The following is a 27,051-nucleotide window of genomic DNA, read 5'->3' as shown; positions in this document are numbered from 1 at the left end:
TCTGTTAAAATCTGTATTATTTATAGTCAGAAGGTTCATGGTAGTTTTCAAAGTTAATTAGTTTCTCGAAGGTTAAGAAAAAGAGTCTTACGTTTTATGTTAAGTTTGAAAACAAAAAAATCAACGTGCAATTAATTGAAAGTCTTCTGTCTTCAAATTTTGGCCAGCTCCATATTTTTCTGATAGTACACTTTTTCCATCTATCATACCAAAAAGATGTTTGAACAAACTTTCTGGCGATTCCTCTGTTGCTAAGAATATACGGGACTTTCGCAAGCGTGGCCTCTAAAAACTGCGTTGTTTTAATATTATTGCCAGTCCTGTAGATATCTAATACAAAATTGGACCTTACCAATGCAGACATCCACGTTAGTTGGATGAGGTTCAAGTCCACCATCACACTGGCAGCTGAATGACCCTTCTGTATTTGTACAGTTGGCGTTCGCATCACACGTGTCTGTCCCCGTAACACATTCGTCAATGTCTAAATAACGGTTTCGAAAGAAAAGTGAAACATATCCGGAGAATTGTCGGAAAAAAGCCGCCGTTGACCCACTTGACGCAATTTCATTTTTTTTTTCAATAAAATTTTAAAACAATGATCTTTGCGTTTTGTCATTGAGTTTCGATATTGACAGGGTCCCATTGAAGTTCTAACAAGTTCTAAATGAACTTATACAATGTCAATGTCTTCAGTTAAATCTATGGTATTGATTGATTTTTAACTATTCCTTTTCGCAAAATTGATTTTATAGATTTCAGCTATATTTTTTTGTAGTTCTTAGCACAGTCTGAGTATTAAAAGCTCTCATCGATTGCTCTAAGGACAAAAAGTCTGATTATTAGTTACTTAATTTAGTCGCTACCAGGTGTTACAACAACAACCAATTATTTTCGAAAACATGAGATAATTTCGCGTTCTGGCCGTTTTTGTTGTTATTCTCGTTGTCTTTCGCTGTGATATAAAAAGTTATATTTAAAGTCTTCAGAAGTAAAAAAAAAAATGAATAAAATATATTCTATTTATTTCGGTTGGTAGCTGCTGGTAGATTTGTAATTGACGCTAAATTAATTTCAAAAACAGACGTTTGGTTTTTTCTTTTGCACACCGAGGCCGATTTTTAAGAAGTCCAATTGGCATAAGGATGCATAATCGCAACGTTTTAATGCGTTCATGATTTTTAAACTTCTTCTGGCGAATTGTTTTTAAATTCTTTCCAAAAACACAAATAGAATTTTAATTAAAAAATGTTTGTTTTTTTTCGAGTTTTTAAATTAACCTCAATAAAAAGAAGTTCCAGCTGCTTACTTCTTGAGTAAAATTGTATTTGAAACACAAACTTAAATTTTGTCAATTTCTCACGATGATTTCTGATTTAACTAGAATTTTTGGTGCTTTGCCAATAATTGTTGTTTTGCGTCACTTAGTCTTATTAAACACAAATTTGCTAAGCCTTCTGACAAAACATTATTCAAAATGAACGGTGATTCTAATTTAGAGATCAATTTAGTGATCAGGACATTTGTTGTTGAAGAGTATACTGATTTATTGAAGGGTATACTGAAGTAGGAAGTAAAGTAGTTAACGTTTTTAACATATCATTTTGAGTCTTTCAATTTTGATGACGCCATTATTTTTTCAAAAAAAAAATTGGTTTTGGTCAAACGTTCCTTTTGTCAATCTTTTTTTTTTACTTTTTCGATCAAACAAGAATTTAGAAAAATTATCAGGTTAATTTTTGTTTATATAATATGGCACCAAGACTTCAGGATTTGAAATTTTAGCTTTTCAATTTGTGGGATGAAATGATTTTTTTTGATAACCGATTTTTCAGATCAATCATTTCACAAGTTAGATAAGTTCTATAGGGAACTTGGACTGATTTCATTAATGACTTACTGCGTGACTATCTAGCTTTGATAAATTCTAATTATCTAATTTTGCTCTATCGGTTTAAATTTATGAGAACAGCGTTTATTTTGACTTCTGTACGCATCCACAAAATTAAATTAGGAATTTAAACTAATCGGAATTTAAAATCTGAGGCCAAACAAGCTTGATAGTGAAGCAGTTGTTACTTAAAAGTCATAACTAATTGCGATTTAGTTTGAGAGCGGGATAGGTGATGATTGCTGGATCATTTTTGACGGAAAGTTAATTGTTTACTTAATGATTGTTTTCTCTGCTTGACCAAAATCTATCAGAGTTGATTTCATTTCTGTCGTTTCGTTTGTTCTTGTGTACATTCTAGCAAAATAAAGAAGCTTGATCTCACCGATTAACCCCTAATTTGTTTCGACGTCTGTCCTATTTCAACATCGCCAGCAATATTTCAAATATAGCTGGCAGATTGCCAGAAAATAGAGGCAATAGCTTTGTAGACCTGCCGTCCCAGAATTCTAATAACAGAAACAGCCCAAAAACTTTTTTGAATGCTGAGATGTTATATTTTGATTCGAAATCTGTTAAGCTTATTGCTGCTTCTAATATATGCCCTCAAATACCCTTCAATTGGAGTGACAAAATATCATTTGACTTACCTCTTCGATTTAAACCAAAAAAGTCAAATTGAGAGCGAGGAAGTCATTTGAGTGAGGTAGGTCGGGTGACCAAAAACTGTATGACACAAATGAACTAAAGACTCGCTCTAATAAGAGTGAAAAATGACGCCACGCATGCACATCAGTTGAGATTGCATACACGAATGAACAAAAAGCAGATTGGAAGTGATGGTGACGTCATTTGGTCGTAACAAAACCTTGATGAAATAGAAAACAAGCCAGGAAGAATTCCGGAAACAAGCTTAAATCGTACCCCACAAAAAAACCGGTTTCTCAAATAATCAACAACTCCTTGCAGAACGCATCAATGCAGAGAAAACAACCGTCTTATCTCGAGAACAGAAAATTCGCCAGCATAAATTATGAAAAATTAGGAAAATTCATTTTAGCTTTCATGCAGTACAAGCAAACATACAGAGGAAAACCAAAGTTTCATTCAAGGAAAACTTGTTATCCAACCACAAAATAGCATCAGAGACTTAACGAGCTCACAAAGATTTCTACTTTTGAGCAAAAGGGGAGAAAATGGAGTAAAATTTCTGTTTTTTTTTTGTCAAAATGCATAAAAATAGACACCTTTGAAGCAAACGAAACTTGCTACCTTTGCATTAAAAAAACCGACAAGCATGAGGCTTTATTGCAATTGCAAAAAAATTCAACAAAACGATACAATGGGACAAAAATCACAAAAAGACTAAAAATCAGCAAATAGTTCATAAATATTCAAATTAATCAGAAAGACAAAAGGAACAGAATATAGGAATATAGGGGCAAAAAAACGCTTAGCCACAAAACTTACACCCCGATTTTGTTCGTAGAATTTAATTATCAGTCATAATGTTTAAACGGCACTTCGAGCAAATTCTCAGTGCTGTACTATGTAAAATGAAATCAATTGCAAACAAAATAAAAATCTAAGAAAAAGGATAAAATCATTATTCTTAACAAATAAAAGCAGAGCTGATTAGAACTATACATCAAGAAAATGATGAACTGCTACATGCTAGAGTGTGAATAATAAGAACAGAAACAAAAGCACATGAAAAAAAAGACTGGTTTTTGATTTTTTTAAGTTAAAAATCAAATAGAAAAATAGGAAACAAAATATTTTGCAATGAACTTGTCATTTTTTTGAAAATTGCACTTATGAGAAAATACTTAACGAGTTTTTTAAATAGCGAACGTGACAAAATTATTCAATTATTAGTAAAAGAAAACTAGGATCCCTGACAGTGCACAAAGACTTTTTCTAGTAATTAAATCCAAAAGCCAACAAAAAATTGAGGAAAATTGGACAAAAAATGCCAACATCGGAGAAGCATGTGTACAATTCTATAAAACAAAAATACCTCACTTTATAAAGAAGCTTTCAATGCATGGAATATCAAAGGTAAATTGCCATATGGACTGATTTTTGGAAAATATCCGCTTTAAGATCCTAAAATGAAGAAATAATTTAAAAAATGAATTAAAAAATGGAAATATGTAGCCAATTAGAAATTAAAAAGCATTATTAGACTCTGAAAAACACTGTGGTATCAATTTCAGAGGTTCATATATTAATACAGCTTCTATTATAAACTATTTCTACAGAAAACTAAATTATAAGCAAAAAAAATTGAGCCAATTGGACAAAAAGGGCAAAAATGGTTATCTACATGCGGCATTCTTTCAAAAAAACACTTTTCAAAGTCAAAAGTCATTCACCGTTTGGTGCATGATCAAAAAACTTCTCGCTCAAAAAAATAGTTCACACGGCAATTTTACTATCTTCCGTTTTTAGGTCAAAACGCCGTCTGAACGAATAGTACTTCCGGTAACGAAAACCTTAAGAAAACCAATACTCCTCTTCGAGTCGTAAAAAACCAAGAGAAGGCCAATAATAGCCTCAGCTATTGCTTTGCTTCTATTAATAGCAAAATTTTAACTACTTTTTTCCGTCTGAAGGTAGTCTATCTCTACTTCAATTGGCAAAGAATTAAGCTAAGAATGTGGATGAGTGATGTCGGAACGTTATGTGCCATTGCACACTAGCGAGCCTCCTTGTTTTCGATTTCACTTCTAATTCCTGCTCAAACGCAAATCAGTTTCACTATAAGATGTTACCAATCAACACAAAGCCTATTCCACTTAATTATAAGACGCGTCTCCTGTCTCCACCTAAATCATATTGGCCTAAGTAAATGGACGCAGTTTTTTCTGCGGGCAGATATCTTTCAAGGACTAAATTTACCTATACATATTGTTGAGTCAGTTCCATCTGCCGTGAATCCAGTCTTACACTGACACGAGAAAGTTGCGTCTGAATTGATACAATCTGCATTCGCATGGCAATTATCAGTCCCCAAATTGCACTCGTCGATATCTACAAAAATGCTCATTTTAAATGTAGCTATCAATGAGTAATTTGCAGTGATACTGATCATTTTTGTAATTCATATTAATCAAAAAGACAGAATTAAAGGCATTCAAAGAATGTTTTCTACGCACTAAGGAAATTATTATCATACAATCGAAATTTCACTTTCTAAATCACACAAATTCCACTTTCTAAATTACAGGGCGTGGCTTTTTCTTGAATCATCAAAGGAGATGGATCTAACCAACGCACATTGAAGCATCATTTAGGTCAACCTCATATCCCGATAAACACTTGCACGTAAAACTGCCGTCTGAGTTCTCACAAGTCTGCTCACAATTGCCATTATTTGATCCACACTCATCTATGTCACGCGAACAGTCAGCCAGTTCATATCCAGTCAAACACTCACACGTGTTCGAGTCACCACAGATGCCCTTATTTGGCCCATTGCATTCTGAGTCAACGCTACAGGAACCTGAAAAAAAAGGCCTAGACGTAACAAACGGAACTGAAAGGAGAGTTGTGAAATCTAGTCAATAATACTTCTGTCTATCTATCCATTGAGAACGATTCATGATACACCCCTACACTAAAAATTTAGAGATCTTGAACAAAGGAAAGATTCTAAATATCACAAACATAAATGTCTGTACAAAAATCACTTCTATGCTGCAGAGTGAAAGTGCAAACAAAATCGACTAAAGAGCGAATTTCTCTCAAAGGACTCAAAAGAGCTGAATTCTATGGTAGCCTGCTTCAGCGAGTAGTAACGGGCCTGGACAGCAAGTTTACTAAAGTTGCTTTAAATGATGTTATCAGAGCTTCAGTTTTCTACGTCACAAGTAGATTTAAAATGAAAAATTGGAACCAAATTCAGCGCGCGTTTCATCCTGCTTTTGGTAATGAACTACCACCAACTAAAAATCTGCATTGCTGTTTCTATTAGCCCCTCTCAACTAACCTTCAATCAGATTGACACAAACTCAGTTGACCTTATCTCCTTGAATCAAAGTAAAGAAAAGTCAAATTGAGAGAGAGGAGGTCATTTTTGAGTGAGGTAAGTCATGTGTGACCAAAAACTCAATCATGTGAATTAACAAAAAAAACTCGTCCCACTAAGAGTAAAGATGACGTCACGCACGCAATTCAGCCACAATTGCATGAACAAATTAACAAAACGCAGATTTAAGTGATTGTGATGTCATATTGCCATGAAAAATGACGACTAAATTAAAACTAAGAGAAGGCCAATAATAGCTCGCTATCGCAGCCATTAATAATTACTTCAAAAATCGACACCAATTAACAAATGCAAACTGGAGTCTTTCGACACTTCAGTTCAGTGCTGACCATAAAATCACTTCGCATGGAGAGAGCATCAAAAAGCCAGAATTCAAAAACAACTCTTGTTAAAACATGTAAAGCATTACAACGAAGGCTCCGTAATCACATTCGGACCTCAAACTCTAACATACCATAATAATCAAAACTTCAAACGCAGATATCTGGCGAGCAGACTTTAAGAAACTTGATATTGTCGAAAAATTGAAATTACGCCTCCTAAACTATGGTGACTGTTTTTTCTAGGGACGAACTGTGCTCTATCAGGCGATCTGTTGTGCTCTGCTGTCATTTTATCAGCTCTTTAGGTCAAAACAAGTCATTACTTGCTTTTTTTTACTCATATACACTATATTTTAAAACAGTAAATCTATTTTCAGAAGCTAAACGGACCGAGAAATCATGTCTTGTTATTCCAAACATGATGCTCGAAAGCAATAAGACACACATATCCAAACCGTCTAACCAAAAATTGCCTATGTTAAATTTGAAAATTAACACAGAACTAGAAATAAATTTAAGGGCTCAGTTGGACGGTTCTAGCATTCTAAGATCATGCAACGCGGTTCGGTTCGACTTTGTCGGAGTGAAAGCAGATCGCTAACATTAACCTGGAATACTTTTTATGGAATGAGAAAGATAATATTTAATATCTTGTCAGTTTTGCATTCCTTACATTAATAAAATGTATGATAGATAAGACAATCTCAAATAGCTATTTCAGCTGGCATTACCGAGCCTTTTATTACTTTCATAATAGCAAAATTGTACTGGATATTGTCTTTTTTCATTCTGAAAAAAAATGTTTCAGGTTAATGTTAGAAGCTCTGCGATCACTCCAAAATGAAAGTTTCTCCCGCACTTATCCATGTGCATTCAGTCTTATTTATGAAGAAAATCTGGATCGACTATTTCAATTAAACTAAGCCACTCGATTAAATTAAGCTCCATAGATGCTTACAAATTTAAAAATTACAATACGCCTTGTGGCACCTTTCATAACTTGAACCAAATTTTGAAGTGCACTCGAGTTATCTTTTCAAGCAAATGACCGTCAATTTTTATTGTTTCAAATTATACAAGCAGTAACAAAGTGTCTTTTCAAATTTGAGATCAAACCATCAATATAAAACGTAATTGTTTTCAACCAGAAGCGTTCATCATCGATACTTCGCTTGGCCCAGAAAGTGATGAGTTAACGATTGAGGGCTTTCGAGCGTTGTTCTTTGGCTCGTCGACTTCCTTTCCTACAACATTTTGTTTAGAATCATATCTTCTGATCGTTTTCCCATCACTCCATCTCTTGTACTCCACAACTTTTACGTGTAAATAATCAGATTTAGGTCTGGCTAGGCCAAACCATTCGAAAACTGAGCCGGGTGTTGTGTCTTGTACTTTCACGCAATAGTTTCCCTTCCTAGCGTAAGAGTGGTATAGCACCAGTTTTAGCTGATCTAGAGGCGGCAGGTCTAAATCTTCCGAAGTTAGCCCTGGATAGGGTGACAGCTCTTCCTCTGGATCAGCCTCACTGTCTTCTATCAAGGGCCTACCTAAATTAAATGAGCCATTTATATGCATTGAAATTAGAGTTTCATGAAATTCAATCAATATAACTGACAGCTTGCCAGAAATTCATAAAACACAAAATTCACAGCAGAACTTTAAAACTGTTACTCCGATGCACTACAGACACCATATTTTACGCCAACTATGTGAGCATCAATTTTTAAAATTCGTACGAAAAAAATCGTCGACATAGAAAATTTCCTCCATCTAACCGTAATAACGGGCAAAAGGCAAAGTTAGGGAATAATGTGAACTTACAATGAAAACTACGGTATGTTAAACAGGAAATTGTGTTTGTAAATGCATTCATATATTTTGTGGCAATTGTACCAGAAAATTTAAATAAAGCGAAACTTTATTTAATTAAAATTGGATAGATAGGTGATGTACATGACAGCTAATATGATAGAGTTGTTATTAAGTTACAGAACGTTAAAAAAGATCAAGGTTAATAAAAGATCGACGTTAAAGATCACGTAATAAAAAGATCAATCTTAAATGAACTTAATTTTTGTGTTAAAAGCCATTTAGATAGTGAATTAAGTCAGTTATGATTACCTTCAATGTGTTTAAAAAACCACTGCCGATGAGTCTAACAAATGACATTATTAACATAAAAGCAGTTAAAGAGCGGTATGAAAAGATGAACAAATGATGTTTCTAGGTTTTGCGGGGTGAAAGAAAACGGACACCAGACGAACAAAAACATAACGGGACAAGTCCTGAAATTTATATAACGGGACAATTTAAAGAAATTTTATTGATTGAACAAAACACTAGACATAGGGCTGATGGGGGCAACAGTGTGGGAGGGCAACGGTGGGGTGGGGGGTCTTCGGCTGCACGGGGCGCTTACGGCCTGAGCGATGTGAAGGGGATTGGGTTGGTGAGTGAGGGGGGCTGATGTGTGTGCGTGTGTGTGTGTGTGTGTGGGGGGGGGGTTGATGTGTGGGGGGTTGATGTGTGTGTGTGTGTGTGTGTGTGTGTGGGGGGGGGCTGATGTGGGGGGGGGGGGGGGGGGGGGAGGTGCTTATACTTACACCATAACTATAGGTCTCCAAAACAGTTTCTGTGAATCGCATACTTGGAGACTAGTGAGCTGAAGGGCTCTAAAAGCACTTCATGCTCGCTGGGCGCTACCTGTTTATCCCGTTCTTGGGGACGAAAAGTCAAATGGATCAGACGAAAAATCGGTCAAGCAAAAAATTGCATAAAAAAGCCCAACAGGACTAATGTAATTGCTACAAACTTCGTTTGAGAGCAATTAAAAAGTATCTTGGTTCGTATATAGGAATATAGGAATGGGTTAGTATATATGTAATATATATATATATATATATATATATATATATATATATATATATATGTAATATGGGTTTGCAAAATCCCAATTTTAATTTAAAAATCACAAAAATTCAATTATTTTTTCAATACAAGTACACATAAAAAACCATTTCTCTTACTAAATTAGAAATAACGAATTGGTCTCAAAATATTAGGAAAGCTATAATAAGCTCACAAACACCCCGAATTGTGAAGAAAATGAGACAAAAGCGGCAAGAAATGGACGTTAAAAAACCCTTAGATAATTGTTCTCCTCGAGTCTTAAAAATCCTTAAGTACCTCAATAAAGCTTTGTTCAGCTTACAGTTCTGTAAGTATAACAGCTTCGGTTATAAAAGTGAGTGAGCTCAGATAAAAAGTGATTACCTAAGGCATCTAGTTTCTGGTCAGGTGGCCTCTCTCCAAAATAAACTCCGTATTTCTTCTTAGATTTCTCAAGAGACTTAGCATAATTCTCGATCTCAAATGGCTCGTACGGCTCGCCCGGTCTGTCAGCATTAGGGAAAGTGATATTTGTAAAGGTAGCTGATCCATCATCATTGACAGCAAGTGATTCCACTTTGGGCAGCGGCCATTGACCACTTTCATGTGCCATACCTTCAGGGATCTTCAGTCCGCTTTCTTGAAGCTCCTCTTCCGAAATCAACTCTGATTCCAATACATCGTCTTTCAGTTCGGACAAGTAGTAAAAAGCCTGACGAAGGAATTCGTTCGACTTTACCGACTCGTGATCTTCGAAGATAACGTAGGGATAGTGCAAAGATTGTACGTAGTGTCTGAAATGGCATAGAGGGTACGTGACCGCTGGAAAGAATGGCGTGGAGATAACCTGCAAGTTTTTATATCTCGGTGGTTCTGGGAGGCTTGGTAGCTTTTTGGAGATCTTCGGGTATTTGGGCTTTTGAAAATAGCAACTAATGGACACCGAAAATCCTGTGGAAATTGAAAAAAGAAATGCCACCTTGCAATCTACACGTACTTCTTTCATGAACTTGATTTAAGAATCAGAAAATTTGAATCGAACCAGAGTCCAATTAACGATGCTTTCGGATGATTAATTTTATATTTAAGTTCATGGGGATAATGTAAGGTGGCATTCCTTGGTAACATTGGATTGGTTGGTCATTTTGGTCCACGTATTGGATATCGACTGTAATATGTTCACCCCTGTGCACTTTGATAGGACTTTTGTTCTGAATTTGAATCTTTGCTGGCCACACGGACGGTACACCGTCTTGAAAATCCCCGGCTATCACAAAGCCGTCTGTATTCTTGAACTTTCCCTCTCCGTGTGGCACATTTCTTCGCCACCCTCCGACATAAGAAGCGGAATTGTCATATAGGAACATTCCTTCGCCTTCTCGCAGTCCATCGCAGAACATGCCTCTGGAAATTACAGCAAAAAATATAGCCATTTGGAAGCAACAGGGCCAAAAGAAATAGGTAAAAAGCAAGTGAAGGACTAACCTATAGAACCCATGTTCGTCTTTTGCTTCCCCGTATCCATGTCTGAGATTAGATTTGAAACCCCCGTGGTAATAATCACCATTTGATAGCATCAATTTTCCTTCTCCGTGCATGGAACCCTTTTTGAAGTTACCCACGTACGTTTTCTTTCCATTTTCCCATACCTGCAATCCGGTCAATTGTCAAGTTAATCAGATTGTTAATCTAACTAATTAGTTTAGCCGCAAAGTATTTCATCAGGGACTATTAAACTACAAAACAATTTTCGATACAAAAGTTTGAAAAGAATGGGATTTATCTAAGCACTTTAATTTGACAATTGACCAAACAGACCTTCACTCCACGTCCGTGTATTTCGCCGTTGAGGAACATGCCCTCGTAGTAGGAGCCATCGTTCATCGTTAGTTTCCCTCTTCCGTGCTTCATTCCGTTACTCCATTCACCCTCGTAAGTGTAAAACTTATTTGTGTATTTGTACCGACCTATATGTTATCAATACAACTAAGCGCATGCTCTTTCAAAATTGATCCTACGTTTGTGATAATATATCGTGTCAAGGACGTGTCAAAGAAAGTTCATCGAAAATCGTCTGATTCAAGCATTGGTTAGGCATGTTCGGCCAATAGTTTAATTACACTGTTCTTCACTTTCACAGAAAATTTATTTACATTTGAACATTGCCGACTTTCGTAGGACAAACAGCTCTTCCAAGAAAAAGAAGTATTCATTGACCACGACGCGCATCTCAGATAGGAAGTCAACATACAAATGTGAAAATGTTCAGTCGATTTTGCCAGATTGATATATTCATCGTACAGGGTTGTGAGCGGTGGTACCAGTAGAAAGCTCTTCAAGCGTAGAATTTTTTCGATTTTGCTTTTTTCGAGGAGCTATTGAAAATTAATTTTTTTGTGCTGTTATTTTAACATTTAGCGTCATTTTTGTTCAATTTAAATTTTATTTGCGTACAACTGTTGCTTCAATTACGTATTAAAGGAGGATTTGGACCAATTAATTGTTTTTGAGCCGCACAGGAGGACCGCTATTTCTCAAAAACTTTTGAAATTGTTTTGTATTTTTTTCATGTCAAATACCGACAAGACAATTTTCAAATCAAGGTTCTATTAACAACAGATCCCACCTACGTTCAAATGGGGCCCCTTTTCGATCTTAATTCTGTCATTGTAGCTCGGTCTAACTAATGACCCCTTTTTGTCTCAGCTAATGGTATTACGACCTTCAAACGTGTTTTTACTTACAAATTTGAGTTTTGTATCTTTGTTCATATATGCGGTTCTTTTTGAAGTCTTGTCACATTATCACATCAATGACGGTCCTATTAGAATTGAGAAGAGGCGCCATCAGACATAAGGTTTTGAGTGAAAAGTGGCCTTTTCGTGGCTTCAAAAACTTTCGTACTAATTTTTATTGAATTTCTGGCTGTTTTCGCCTATAACTGTTCGTCTTTTCTTAAGTATTATATGTATTATAATGTACTTACACGTCCTATACGCTTCCCTGTAATACGCAAGTTAAAAGCTAATGTTAATGGCTCCAATACTTCGGATTTTAAAAAAAATTGTCAATTGTTGAGTTTCGACTTCAATTATTTTTAATTTTTGTAGTCTTATGACTTAGTCTGACCAATTACAGGGCCCAGTGGCACCCTAAGGAGTTAAATGTGAGTATCAAGTTGTTATTATTTAAAAGTCAATGGTTGTTATGACATTGAAATTTGGTTTCGAAAAGTTCACTGGATTTTTAATTTAACTTTTCCCCTCTTTTCTCTTTTCGCCAACACGTTTCATGGTCCCATCTAGGAAGGGCCAATCTGCTTTCTAGTGACCGATAGGTGAATTGCTGCATTGAAAATCTGATCTGATGGTATTTTGACTTTGCACAGAATATTTTCAAAAATCCGTATTGAGTTCTTGCAGTTAAACATTGTTTTTTTGTTTTTGTTCATTTTGTTATTTGTCTCTACCCCTAGCCTTATTAATGGTAAGTTTAAACGGCCTTCTAACGCGGCAGGTCAATATTTATTTCTATAATTTAAGATTTTTGCCATTGTTTTACTCAAACACCAATCATTTTCAAAAAGTATCTACTCTTTATTGGGTAGACAATTAAGTCAAAAATGTGGATAAGCAGGGTGGGAACATTATGTGCGAACGCACATTAACAATTATATTGATTAAATTCTGAATTCCTGAACACCTTCATCATGAAGTTGATAAAATTAATGAGGCTCAACTTAATGCTGCTTACTGAAAACACAATTCTATCTAGCTCTTCTCTGCAAAAAGGATTGCATTCATTCTTAAATTGGACCTAATGAAAGCCTATGATTCTCCGCAATAGAAATGCAAATGCGTGTTTAAAAAAGCAGTTTAAAATTGACTTCAGAAAGGCAGCCAACCATGTAAAAAATTATTTTGAGTGTATGTTTCAACCGAATGCAAAACTACCATAACCTGATTATTAGCTTCTAAGAGGTGAAAAACAAAGTTGTACCCCAGACCAACGACAAAATCAACATAGACAATTGAGAACGCTATAATATTGAAATGCATTTAAAACTTAAGAAATCAGGGCTAGGATGAATCCGGGCAAGGATGAATCCAATGAACTAGAAAAAATGCAGCCGTTAAAAAGCATTTAAGAATTTTGGAAACATGCTAAATAGCTTTAAGAAATTAGAGGACACTGAAAACTGATATATTTCTGCGTGAAAAGCATGTGATAAATTAGCCGAAGGTAGGTTTTGTACCCCGACTCTATGAGTCCAATTCCTCCACCTCGACAACCATTAAACCCTCGTCTATCAGGGCCTTGTCGTCGGCTCTCGAAAAATCGTTTTTGTTTGGCCAACAAACTTTATTGGAGTGAGAGAACATAAAATCACTCAACAATCATCAAGAAGTGCGTGAATTCACCTGAGAAACACCTAAGATTATTCTAGAAAAGCAAACACGGTCAAGCGAAAAATGTGAATAAAAGACACACACGTTTACAATAATTGCTTCTCATTCGAGAGCAACTAAAAACCCCAGCTGAATTATTGCCTCAGCTATCGCTTCCCGGCTCAAACACTGCAGTTTCAAGCATTTGATAGAAAATGACACGAAAATTGCACAATGTCTTTGAGATACTAGAGAATAACATGGATTCTAAAGGGAGTCAAAATATACTGAGACATATACCGACTAAAGTCGGAAGAATTGCTTTCGAACGATAGACAGGGGCAAATTAGTTTAGAGAATGAGTCGCTAAGAAATGTTTTATGAGTGCAGAAAATTTAACCCACTGTGGTTCAAGCCCAGATCTCCAGGTTGGATGTCTAACATTTTAATGCCCGGTTCACTGTGTCTCCAGGTTGATTGTGTATCACTAAAGAAGTTCAAGAATATTCGAGAAAAGCGCAAACGCGTCAAGCAAAAATTTTGCATAAAAAAGACATGTTTACAATAAATGCTTCAAACTTTGTTCGAGATCAATTAAAAACAGTGAAATTCGTTATTGACGAAGTGTCTCCCATTCAAAAAGCAGTTTACCCAACCTTTTTTTTTTCAAAAAATGACCGCAAGAATGGCATCAAAGAAGATTACATAAGTTGAAGTAACTAATTAAAAAAACTGGCGAAAGCCAAAGATAAGAAAAGCTCAGAAAGCAAGGTCCGAACAATGGCAACCATCTGATTGCCAGCATATTCTGAACTAATGTACCTAATGAAGTGGAGCATGCGCTTTATAACCTAGTCCATGTCTTATTGATTTTTCAGTTTTATCTCCCTGGTATCGGTTGAGGATGCCAACAACTGTATCTTCGCTAGTTCTACGTTTGTAGTTTCTCTTACAAAAACCAGGGCTCAATTCAATCACGCTTTTCAAATGCATCTGCAAGTCACTCTTTTCTGACAACTTTGTCTCGCTCTCTGCAGGCGGCATAGGGGAACTAGCAGTAATAAAACTTCCTACGAAGGGATCTCTCCGACGCTTCACTCCGACAGCGGCACTGTTTGCTGTCCGAATACACCCGTCCAGCAACGGTGGCAAATCGGAAACCAGCTCCTGGGATCGAGTCATTGTAACTTCATCATTAGGAGCAAATGGCAAATCCTTTGCAGATGCCATACGATGGCAGAAGGTAGCATCCCGCCACAATGGGCTTCGCGGAGTCACCCGTCTGTAATTATTCATGGAGATTGTAGAAGGTTGCGGAAATAATTATCAATTGAGCAATAGAAAACACTTACTTATATGATAGCATTGAGTCTCGAGTGGCCATACTGACAAAAATAAACTTGAGCAAAATCAATCTAATATCATTAAGCATCCATCAGAGCTTAAACTTCTCAACAACAGCATTCAGTGGTGGCTTTTGATTAAAACGCACATAAATAAAAGGCTCAAAACAGTTTTCATACTAATAGAAAAAATACCAGCTATAAATAATTGCAATTGAGCAATAGCCAATTAACTGCTTCGATGATATGCACTAAAGCATCTTAACGACTCTTGAGTGAGTTTATGCCAGTTACGAAACAATTTGAACACATGCGCACACTGTTTATTATTCACAGTTTGAGATTAATATTAATATTAAAAGTTTAATCACAATGAGGAGGATCTCAAAGCATAATCATAAGCTCAATTAATTACGTACTTTGACGACCAAGAGCTCGTCAAAAACTTTGAAGAGCCAAACATTCAAACTCATAGTGGCTCTTGCAATTAAATTCTAACAAATAAAAGCTCATAATGTGCATAAACTAAAGACAACTGATTTCTATTGTTTCCAATTTGGAACTCTGTCGATCAGCTTTCTCAATAAGGCTTATAGCTAATAAAAAGAAGCATGAAGTCGAATTAATGAATTCGGTCTCAAAAAATACCAAAAATGGGCCAACCACTGGAAAGCCAAAAATCTCTCCTTAAAACTAAATCCATTTCTTATTAACTGAACGGAAATAGTCATTATCTCATTAGTGATTTAAACATTTTTACAAATGAATCTCCGAGAAATGGTTAGGAAAATAATCCACATTGCTAAATTAAGCAGAGCTCGACCGGTACGAACGTTGCAAATTTTGCAAATTTGACCTGTGAAGACCTTTACAAATTTGGAATTATCGAGCAAAAAATTGCAAACGTTTGCAAATTTGGCATTAGTTTTGAACTAGGGTAGCTCACATAATCCACCCAAATAGCTCACGCAATTTTTCCGATATATTTGTATAACCAACGAGAGGTAAAAACAGCCAGGTTAATGTAGAATTCGTGAACCATTACTTAAGTTCAGAACGATAAAATTGAAAAATTGCTTTGAAAACGGAAATTTTTTAATTAGAAAAATCTCGCTCAGGCATAATTATCCTAAATTCTGATAAGTTGAATCAATGAAATATTGGAAAAACTTTGGCACTGGTAAATTGCTCTCACAAAAACCCAAACGAAATATGAGCTCATCTTGAGTGACAGGAAAACAGGCACGTGCAGATTCTAAAATGCCGAAAGTCTGCATGTAATTTCAATGCCAGAATCTCTTATATACAATTGTAGAACATCAAATGTTGTAAAATTTGAAATAGTTACGTGACCTCAGGAGTCACTTCGAAACTCACCAAGTGATACACGCTTCTCGCTGATATCCAGAAGTTTTCAGTATTCAATCAAAGCCACGCAATTTTTACTTGATACAATTGCATATATTGAGACAATTTTTAAATCAAACCAGCTTTAATTTCACACGGCTTAAATGGACAAACCGGAACAGGTGAAGCCATCGGTCAGGAGTATCTGCGAGGGATTAGAGCATGAACAAGAATAAGAGCCATTTGTGTTGTTGCAGACGTCTGTGCAGGGTGCAGTTCCGCGAGTACACTCATTAATATCTATAACAGATACGCGTATAACAGCGGACCCTGGAATCTTATTAAGCACAAAAAGTTATTCACTCTTCAGAAATACATCTTCTTAAATTATATGAATCATATAAAAACCTCGTAAGCAACAATTGTACGCTTCCGGGTTATTGCATCATATAGTTAATTTAGGCTCTAATTGAGCCCTCATTCTCAATGAAGATATTGCCGCTAGTGCTCCATAGGAAAAATCACTACTTAACTTCAAAAATATGGCTAAGTCACAATTCCCGACGACAGCTAGTGTACCAGACATACCTATGCAAGTGTTGCTTCCATTACTCTCAAATCCACTGTTGCATATGCAATCGAATGAGCCAATTGTGTTGCCACATGTCGAAGAAACATCGTCACACGTGTCTGTGTTTAGAGCACACTCGTCTGCATCTGACAAAACGTATCAAAATATGATTGCCGTACCGACTCATTCCGCAAAAAATGTTAAATTAAGGATTCCAACTTTATCTGCAGTTTTTATAGAATTTAAGGGAAAAAAATGATCAGAATATATAGCCTTAGATCTTTTGGTTTTATTTAAGAGCACCTATCCATATGTCCATTATCAGATAAATTTTTTGACTTCAGCCAAATCACTTTAGACCTTAATTTAAATTATAGAGCTTGCAAATTGAGAAAAAACATGATATCAACGACGTATACGAGTAGAGCAGTCAGATTACCTAACCCACTTGCACATTTCAAGAAAAGTAAACCAGCCTGTGCGAACTAAACACAACAAGCAGGCTCAGTGATGTGCGTTTGCACATAAGACTCCGACCCCGCTTATCCTCAAGTTTAGCTAATTGTCTACCAAATGAGGAAGAGATAGAAAACTTTCAAAAATTCACATCAAATATAATAAGAAAAATTGCCTCCAACTCAAATCACTTAATAAAGTAAATAATGCCGCAATGGTGGGCCCATGAGACCTGCCATTATTAGGACTACGAGACAAGACAAACAAAGAATCAAATAACAAACATTTACATCCCAAACTCGATATCCATTTTTTGAAAAAGAAAACCGACTTCATAAAAAAAAACTTGAACTAAGCAAACTAGTTTCTTCATCACTCGAAAAAAACATCGGACCAGTCCTTGATGAGACTCGGCAACAAGCCGACAAAAAGGAACAAAAACGTCAAAATACGTTTGTATCCACGAAAACAAACATTTTCAATAGAAACCGTTAGATATCAATTGAAATGTTCAAATAGTTTTAAGTTCACTCATACCTAATAAAAATAAAGACATTCAGACCTGTCAGTACCCGCGATATGTCGTACGTCTACAAATATAAACGAATAATTCATACGCGAAAAATTCCATTAACTTTGGCAAGAAAAAGGCGTTGAAACCATTAAAACAATAATCTAATCAACCAAAATTAATATACAATCAACTGCGCCCTCTTTGAAAACCAATAATGAGAACAAGTATTATAAAGTTTTAAAAAGTTATTTTTTTTAGAACAATCAATTTCACAGATAACAAAACCTTGATAGCAACTGAAATCATTAAACACGACTTTTATCTCTCCAAAAGCCATTGAGATCAGTCATTAATCAGAATACGCCACAAGTCTACAAAAAGAACGATAAAAACCGGTATTAGAGCCACAAAAAATTAAGCATTGCACTAAAAACCATAGATATGTTCAACTGTTCATGTCTTCAAAACCAATTAATTGATATGCGACCTGTAGTTAACGAAACTAGGTACTATGTAGGCAAAAAAAGAACAACAAAGTGCAGATTGAAAAAAAAACATCTTTGTATTTTTTTAAAGCATTTTATTCCAAAGTCGTGATAAACTTTTGCTATCAGCTGCTAAAATACGTAAATACACTCCTTTGTTCCTCCATAGGAAGACGCTAAGACCTGCAATTGTACAGAATTTTTCAAATGATTACAAAAAAAACAACAAAATCCATTAAATTCTGCTAGAAAACGATGTCGAAGCAGTTAAAACAATAACCTATTCACTAAATACTGATTTGTTCAATTGAGCCGACTTTCAAATGTCAATATTGTGACATCTGACTTGTCAATAATGTGACTAGAGAGTAAATAGAACCTCAGTGATGGGAAAATGTCCAAAAATCAAAAAAAAAATTTGTGAAAAACCGTAGTATCTACGCAGAAAAGCTATTACTTAAGACGTAAAAACGCTTTTATTATAAAAATGCAATCAATTAGAAACCCAATGCTCCCTTTCTTCGCTGATTTTCAGCTATAAGTTTGCCAAAAAAGAAGTCGCAAATCTCAATAATCCATTCTTTATTTTAAAATATGATTTTTTAAAAGTCAAACGACCATAAGCTTTCGAATAAAAAACAAAATGGTTGTCTTTGAAACCCCATAAGAAGCCGATTGCACTTGTCACCAGTTTTGAATTCTTGTTTTCTGTAATTAAAGTTTTAAAAAATGAGAAAATGTTTCAAAACATTCATTGATTACAATCCGAATTTTTGGACTTTAAGACGAAACGATTAGACCAAAACTAGCCTTGCTGCTGTTACCATGTGCAATTACCGCGACTAAGTTAAGTTCAACATTGATAAAAGCATCCTCAAGAAAGTGTTTAGCGTCTTTCAGACTATTACCTGAGGAAAACTTAATGTCTGCGTATTGTATAAAGCTTAAGTATCCGGAATGTTCTACCCAAGGTCAATGAGTCGAGATTTTACTGAATAATCAACAAATGCTAGCGGTAAACATAGAAAAAATTATATAATCAGATTAAACTAAAATATTTGTTTGAGTGCTATTTCTTTAGCATTAATACAGCTACATGACTCATTTTAAATAGGAGTTTAAATAATGTGCTTCTCCAAGCCATCTGAAAAAGTTGGGTGTCAAAAAAGCTTTTAAGAGATTGCATTGATCAAGCTTTTTGAGAATGAGCATCTCTGAGCGCCCAGGTTGGTAACAAGCATGCTCTGGATGGGTTACTCATTTTGAGATGTGTCTTCTGACGTTACATACTTAAAACACAAAGATGCTTCTGCGGTTACATAGTTAACTTTCATAATTTTGCTTCAATCGAACGTTACCAATCTAAGGTTTTTAAAAAATATAGTTAGAGGTGACGAGGCACTTTTTTACAGTCAAAAACCTTTTTCGAAGAAAAAATTTTCAAACAAGTAATTTTCAAATTTATTCTTACACATCGAATAGAATTGGTTTTTTTGTCCGTCACAGATTTGTCTGTCACTGATTTCTTTTCAATCCTCTGTCGCTCTCGGCAAAATATTTGCCGAAGAAAATGACGCAGTTAATGAAATCTCAATTTCCTGACGTAGCTTTTCATTGTTAGAACATTAATTGATGTCTCCAGAAAGCGAGTAAAATTTCCAACAAAAATTCGAAGGTTTCGAATTTTTTCGTGTTTCTTTCATTTCAAAACCCAAAAAACAATAATTTTTCAAAAAAATTTTCAGCTAAAACGACGGACCAGAAAGGATTTACTATTATGTCTAAGCTATACCCATATCTGCATCACGTTGAAGCAATCATTTATTTAAATTTCTGAGATCTCTTAATAAACCCAAATTATATTAAAAACCATTCTAGGTCAAATTTGACCGAGAACAATACCTAATTCCGCTATGCTGTTAATACATGGAATTTGCATAAACATTCCGGAATTGGTGACATTCAATGGATAGGCTATTTTGTAGTGAAATTTAATTTTTGCAGTTTGAAATTAAAATGTTTGCCGAAAAATCCCTCAGTTTTAAAATTCTAAAACAATTCAAACAGTTCTCATTTTTTTTTCGATCTCATTCACCTCATATATTTTAACTCAAATTTAATAACCAGTAATAGTCAGAATTTAATTCGTTTACAATTAAGTGAACAATTAATTACAAAACCGTGAATTTAGTAACACGTACTGCGAATTTCAACAGTGTGTAATTTGGCTACCAAATTATGGAATTGAGTAAACGGATTCGTTGTCGAACGTAACGCAATTCCACAAAAATTGAAATATCCATTTTTTCAGAATTCAGGCTACAAAGGATGAATCCGCAATTCAACGTAACCGAATTCCACGAGGGCAAAATCAGCCAAAATCAATTCAATACTGCAAATGCGTCAATTTCTAACGAATGCCTCCTTTTATCAGAAGATCTGCTTTCAGTGGTGCTGCTATTCACGAGAGAACCATTCAATTTTTCTAATTAAAAAAACAGATATCATAGGAAGGTCTTTCAATGGAAATGGCAAAAGTCAAATTTATATCTTCCTTCCTGAAAAGTTATTAGTCACAATTTATCTTATTTTTCCTCAAAAACTCTGCTTCTTTTCGATGCAGGTCATCCTTTCTGCCATCAGATGTCCAACTATTCCTTGGAGGGAACTAACAGAGGTTTCAGTAATAAATGAGAGCGTTGAGCAAAATTTCGAACGAAATCTTATTTTTGGTAATTTTTGATGAGTTTTCGGGTATCGAGAAACTTCAGCGCCATTCACAAGTGATTTCGTTACTGAATACAATTGGGCAATTGAGGAAAAGTTTTCAAATCGATTCGTTTTTTGCGTACAGCTTTTATTCAAAATTCTTTTCTCCTCGAAGCATGGCCTTTTGAAAAATTAAAAACTGCTACTTATACAAATTTTTTCATTTTTGCAAAAAAAGGATGTTTCCGGTTTCAAAACCGTTAAACAATACGGAGGATAAGCGATTGTAATCAACTATAGAAGAGAAACTATTGCCTTTCAAAAAAGCCGATCTACCAAATTTATGGGGGAGGGGGTTAAAATATCTTCACTCAAAGGCTATCAATGCCCAACCTTCGCACGATCGGCGATTCGAAGCAAGCTGGTATCCAAGTGTAGAACAACTGCACTCGTAGGATCCTTGAGTGTTGCTGCATTGGTCCTGACACCCACCATTTGCAATGTTACATTCGTCTACATCTGAAAAAAAGTACTGATTTAAAAACCGTAGTTGCAATGCTATTATCAGTAAATCGGCGCAAGCAAGTAATCCGAACTGGAAAAGAAACAGAAACAAATAGCACAACAGTTCTCAAATCCTTTGTAAAAATTTCAATGACTTACGATGAAAACAAAAATTGCAATAATTTATGCAAAAAATTGACTTAGTGGTACAATCCAACTTCCAAAACCAAAGGAAAACATCCGACAGAAAATTGATGAATATGGCTGCACAATAGACCTGATTTCCGACACCATATATCTATAGTAACAGATACAGAGGACTTGATTAATTAAAGAGTAATTTTATCGGAACTACGAGAAAAAAAAACAAAACAAAAACATAGCTGGCAGATAGCCAGAAAATAGCCGCAATAGATTCGTAGATCGGCAGTCTAAAAAAACAGTAAAAAAAGACAGACCAAAAAAATTCGTCTTTTCATTGAAGGCTGATCTGTTATAATTTGATTAAAAAGTTATTGCTGCCTCTATTAGCTGATCTCAAATAACCTTCATTTAGAGTGACACACACCCATTTGACCTTATCTCTTTGAATTAAAGTAAATAAAAGTCAATTTCAAAGTGAGGAAGTCATTTTTGAGAGTGAGGTAAGTCAAGTGTGACCAAAAATTTAATCACGCGCATGAACAAAAAAACTCGCTCCACTAAGAGCGAAAAATGACGTCACACATGCAATTCAGTTGAAATTGCATGAACGAATGAACAAAAAGTAGCTGTGACGTCATATGGTCGTAACAAAAATCATGACGACGAAATAAAAAAAACCAAGAGAAGGCCAATAATAGCCCCAGCTATCGCTGTGCGGCTATTAATAAGCAAAAACAAAAACTTCACGGCAAAAACTCAATATCTAAATTTAAAAGCACCTATTAGCAACGTCGAAATTCAATCAGATAAAACCCTACTTTTTTCCGAACTATACAGCAGATGGAAATTTTCCCTAATGAGACTAGGCAACAAGTCGACAAAAAGAAGAAATAATGATGCGAAATTCGAAAATAAAACCTTTTTCAAACCAAATAATTTAAAAATCCAAAAACTATTAGCTTTCAACAAAAAATTCTTAATAAATTTACTAAAAGTGATTATGAAACCAATAGGACCTGTCTTTGGTTAGACTAAGCCATCGGAAAGGAACAAAGATGCAGATAAACTCAAAAAATTACAAACAACAAATTACAAACATTGCGGAAACACAAAGTACTGAAGCAATTAAAATCATTAGCCAAAATCATTTTTTTCAATTTTTATAACTAACTCAGCTAAAATTATACTGAAAGAATAAATTCATTTGTGCCACATTTGAAAATCTTTGGATCTTATTACGCGATTGTGTTACAAGAAGAGAAAAAGACACACAAAAACACCACTCACAAATTCTTTCATGAAAACGCATACTGTCCAACAAACAAGACACCAGTTACAAAATAAAATAAGTACACATGTTAATTTTTGAATTAAAAGCAATTGGATGAGACCTCTCAGTGACGAGAATAAGTTACAAGCTGACGAAAAAAAAACTGAAAAAATGTAAAATCAATGAATATGTATAATATCATAAACTTAGCTACAAACTGACTGAAAGCCTCATTTAAAAGCTTATGAGACCGGTCAGCATTTTACGGTAAAGTCATAAAACGTGTCAAAGTCATTAAAAATGTCAAAGTCATTAAAAATATACTTTTCAGTAAAAACTTTTCTATTTTCAAAAAAAATTATAAGCAATGAGATTCCTCTTTTTACAATTTGACTTCAGAACTCAACCAATATGAACAAATACATTAAAACCATGAAATTTTTGAGAAACCGTAGTATCAACGTCATTAAATTCAACAGCTTTCAAAGGAAGCTAAAAAGTTATGCCTCGATGGTACGACAATGATAATTGTCATTCATAAGTCATCAAAAAGTCATTACAATAAGTCATTGACTATGAAAGCAACAACAAATACAGGCAAAATCCACAAATTCAATAGAAAAGTGCTAGAACAGTGTCGAAGCCACTTAACCCATAAGTCTTTCCTAAGCCAATGGGAGCTATCAATATCAGGATAATGTGATAAGTTTACCAATTACAGGAGGAACCAATTATACGAAAATTTATAAAATCTTGTGGCATTGAAGACATACAACCAATAGTTAAAAATAAAACCGCTAACAAGATTAGTTTTGATTTCAGTAGAACTGAAATTGCTGAGACTGACTTACAGTTCATGAACATAGATTTTTGATCGGTTAATGTTGATTTTTTTCCGAACAGCCATAAGCGGTCCACTCAATACACTAGATTTAATTTCATTAAACGGTGTCTACGAAACCTATTGCACTTTTAGTCACTGAGTCTATGCCATAAGACTCCAAAAATTAAGTAAAACCTCAAAAATAAAATCAAAATTTCATTTAAAATTACGAATACTCAGAGTCGGAGCAAAAAAAACATGAGCGATTCTTTGAAAAAGAATTCTTTTGTTCATTGGGCTTCATTTGACTGCAAATGAGGCTTGTTATTAACGGAACCTCGATATGAAGTGAATAGATTCTAGGTGACTTAAAAAAAACAAAAAAATTGAAAACTTTTCTTAAAAAAGCTCTCAAATAGAATTCAGATTTTTTATAGTAAATTTCCTTATGAGTCCAGAACTAGTCTTTTTTATCGCCTTTCTTTTATTATAAACTCAAAATTGGCTCATTTTGTGGCGGAATTGTAACTTTGAATTAATTTTTTTTTTAAAATCTTAGATCAAAGACAAATTATACGAAAAGTGAACAATTTCATGCCAAATATCCCGTGTTCACACAAAAGGTCAATCCTCGAAAACTCCTCAAAAAAGACGAAATTAATTTTAAAAAATGTTACTTATTTCGAATTCTACGCTGGATGAGCTTTTTAATGATACCACTCACATTTCTCTACGACGAATATATCGATCGGCCAAAATTGTCTGAACAAAAAAAACCAGTTGAGTATATAGTTCCGCCACCCACAAGTGGTGTCGGAAAAGATTAAAAGGTGAAACAGACTCTCTACCTTTAAACAAACTCTCTAAAACAAACCAGCATTGAATTTACCTTGGATTAAAGAATAAGAATGGTTTCAGTATGTACTCACGTTTTTATAATGATTTTCTATTGGGGGTTTTTATTTCTAAACCAACTCAAGGACACCAAAACAGGCCACTGAAAGTGAATCCGAAAGCATATAAGAAATTGAAAAAAATCTCATTCACATTTCAAACTGCTGCGTTGCTACTCCTCAATTATTATCTTAACCAGATCGTAGCTTCAGCTACTGAGCAATACGATAAGGCACTTTTCACTATGATGAGCTTAAAAATCAAGCGCACTTTTTCTAACTTTACAAAGTCTTAGTTTATTACGTTGTCTTTCTGACACATCAAAAAATGATTTAATTGAAAAGTTAGCCGGATTTATTTCAAAAACAAAACATACCCCACAGATTGCTGGAAAATAGCCGCCGTTGATTCCAATAAGCATGATTGGGATTGAAAGAATAGAAGATATCGAAAAAAAGATTTTTGTACAAAAACATTTTTTAAGTCCGATATATTTTGATGGCATTTCGTAGTTGAACATAACGTACTTCTGTTTCTTAGAGAGAGACTACAGGGGCTACTATCATTACCAATAAGCATTAGAGATTGTAACTAAGACTTATAGGAACGAAATTCAAATAGCGGGCATCTAAAATTGGGCTTTATGGGTTTATCCCGTTTCTACTTCTGACTTCGATTTTTTATACTGACTCTGTTCATTTTGAATTGCTTTGCTGAGCAACTGATGTTGAAAATCACTTTTAGCAGAATGAGAGAAGAGAGAAACTAGGCTAGAGAAGTCAAAAAGATTTCACGCAAAATATTGAAAAAGCGGCAAAATAAGGTAAAGCGAAACATTTCTTTATTCGACGAAGTAAAAAATAGGAGCGCTATAATAGCCGGCTGAGAAGATGAGGGCGGCTATTAAAAACATAAATAGTCCTTTTTCTTCAACTGATTTGAGCATTTGTAGCAATGCGAAGCTCATACATTTATGAAATGACTGGATAAATTCAAACTATCGGGAAAATATGATCGAAAGAATGCTTAATTTCGGACAGCTATAGTAGACTCTTTAATCCCAAAAAATTATGCTGTGTCCGATTTCTGGGTACACTTCATTTCAATTGCGATAGGAAACACCAACGGCGGTTGATAAACATATATGACAGTGGTGTTTGAACAAATTTGAACATACATGCCAGTAAGGTTTAAAAAAATTGAGCATACATGACAGTGGGGTTTGAACAAATTTGGACATACATGGCAGTGGGGTTTTAAAAAAGTGAACATACATGACAGTGGGGTTTGAACAAATTTGAACATACATGGCAGTGGGGTTTAAAAAAATTGAACATACATGACAGTGGGGTTTGAACAAATTTGGACATACATGGCAGTGGGGTTTTAAAAAAGTGAACATACATGACAGTGGGGTTTGAACAAATTTGAACATACATGGCAGTGGTGTTTAAAAAAATTGAACATACATGACAGTGGGGTTTGAACAAATTTGAACATACATGGCAGTGGGGTTTAAAAAAATTGAACATACATGACATTGTGGTTTGAACAAATTTGAACATACATGACAGTGGGATTTGAACAAATTTGAACATACATGACAGTGGGGTTTGAACAAATTTGAACATACATGGCAGTGGGGTTTAAAAAAATTGAACATACATGACATTGTGGTTTGAACAAATTTGAATATACATGACAGTGGGGTTTGAACAAATTTGAACATACATGACATTGTGGTTTGAACAAATTTGAACATACATGACAGTGGGATTTGAACAAATTTGAACATACATGACAGTGGTGTTTGAACAAATTTGAACATACATGCCAGTAAGGTTTAAAAAAATTGAGCATACATGACAGTGGGGTTTGAACAAATTTGGACATACATGGCAGTGGGGTTTTAAAAAAGTGAACATACATGACAGTGGGGTTTGAACAAATTTGAACATACATGGCAGTGGGGTTTAAAAAAATTGAACATACATGACAGTGGGGTTTGAACAAATTTGGACATACATGGCAGTGGGGTTTTAAAAAAGTGAACATACATGACAGTGGGGTTTGAACAAATTTGAACATACATGGCAGTGGTGTTTAAAAAAATTGAACATACATGACAGTGGGGTTTGAACAAATTTGAACATACATGGCAGTGGGGTTTAAAAAAATTGAACATACATGACATTGTGGTTTGAACAAATTTGAACATACATGACAGTGGGATTTGAACAAATTTGAACATACATGACAGTGGGGTTTGAACAAATTTGAACATACATGGCAGTGGGGTTTAAAAAAATTGAACATACATGACATTGTGGTTTGAACAAATTTGAATATACATGACAGTGGGGTTTGAACAAATTTGAACATACATGACAGTGGGGTTTGAACAAATTTCAATATATATATGACAGCGGGGTGTGAACAAATTTGA

General features: G+C 34.9%; 3 protein-coding genes across 3 annotated transcripts in view; 1 reads left to right on the top strand and 2 right to left on the bottom strand.

Moving 5' to 3' along the window:
• The window catches only part of LOC142334586 (uncharacterized), a 270,416-nt gene that overhangs the window by 90,912 nt on the left and 152,453 nt on the right, over positions 1-27,051 (top strand). The gene's annotated exons all lie outside the window — the stretch shown is intronic.
• LOC142334582 (uncharacterized) overlaps positions 1-27,051 on the bottom strand; it is a 67,912-nt gene that overhangs the window by 11,912 nt on the left and 28,949 nt on the right. The window contains exons 2-7 of the mRNA XM_075382722.1: positions 21,364-21,489; positions 16,824-16,952; positions 16,410-16,535; positions 5,166-5,399; positions 4,796-4,927; positions 353-484 (exon numbers count right to left, since the gene is read on the bottom strand). Of these exons, the coding sequence (XP_075238837.1) occupies positions 353-484; positions 4,796-4,927; positions 5,166-5,399; positions 16,410-16,535; positions 16,824-16,952; positions 21,364-21,489 (879 nt within the window). The remainder of the gene's footprint in view (positions 1-352; positions 485-4,795; positions 4,928-5,165; positions 5,400-16,409; positions 16,536-16,823; positions 16,953-21,363; positions 21,490-27,051) is intronic.
• On the bottom strand, positions 7,164-15,564 carry LOC142334585 (uncharacterized). The gene is made up of 7 exons (XM_075382731.1): positions 14,898-15,564; positions 14,397-14,827; positions 10,976-11,124; positions 10,643-10,806; positions 10,277-10,561; positions 9,542-10,110; positions 7,164-7,815 (listed from the first exon to the last, which is right to left on the bottom strand). The coding sequence occupies exons 1-7, from the start codon at positions 14,975-14,977 to the stop codon at positions 7,409-7,411; spliced, it is 2,085 nt and encodes a 694-aa protein (XP_075238846.1). The 5' UTR covers positions 14,978-15,564; the 3' UTR covers positions 7,164-7,408.

Source organism: Convolutriloba macropyga, chromosome 2, assembly GCF_964194025.1.
Source record: "Convolutriloba macropyga chromosome 2, txConMacr16.3, whole genome shotgun sequence".
Lineage (NCBI taxonomy): Eukaryota > Metazoa > Xenacoelomorpha > Acoela > Convolutidae > Convolutriloba > Convolutriloba macropyga.
Note: the sequence above shows the minus strand (reverse complement) of the source record. Positions and strands in the feature narration are given on the sequence as shown.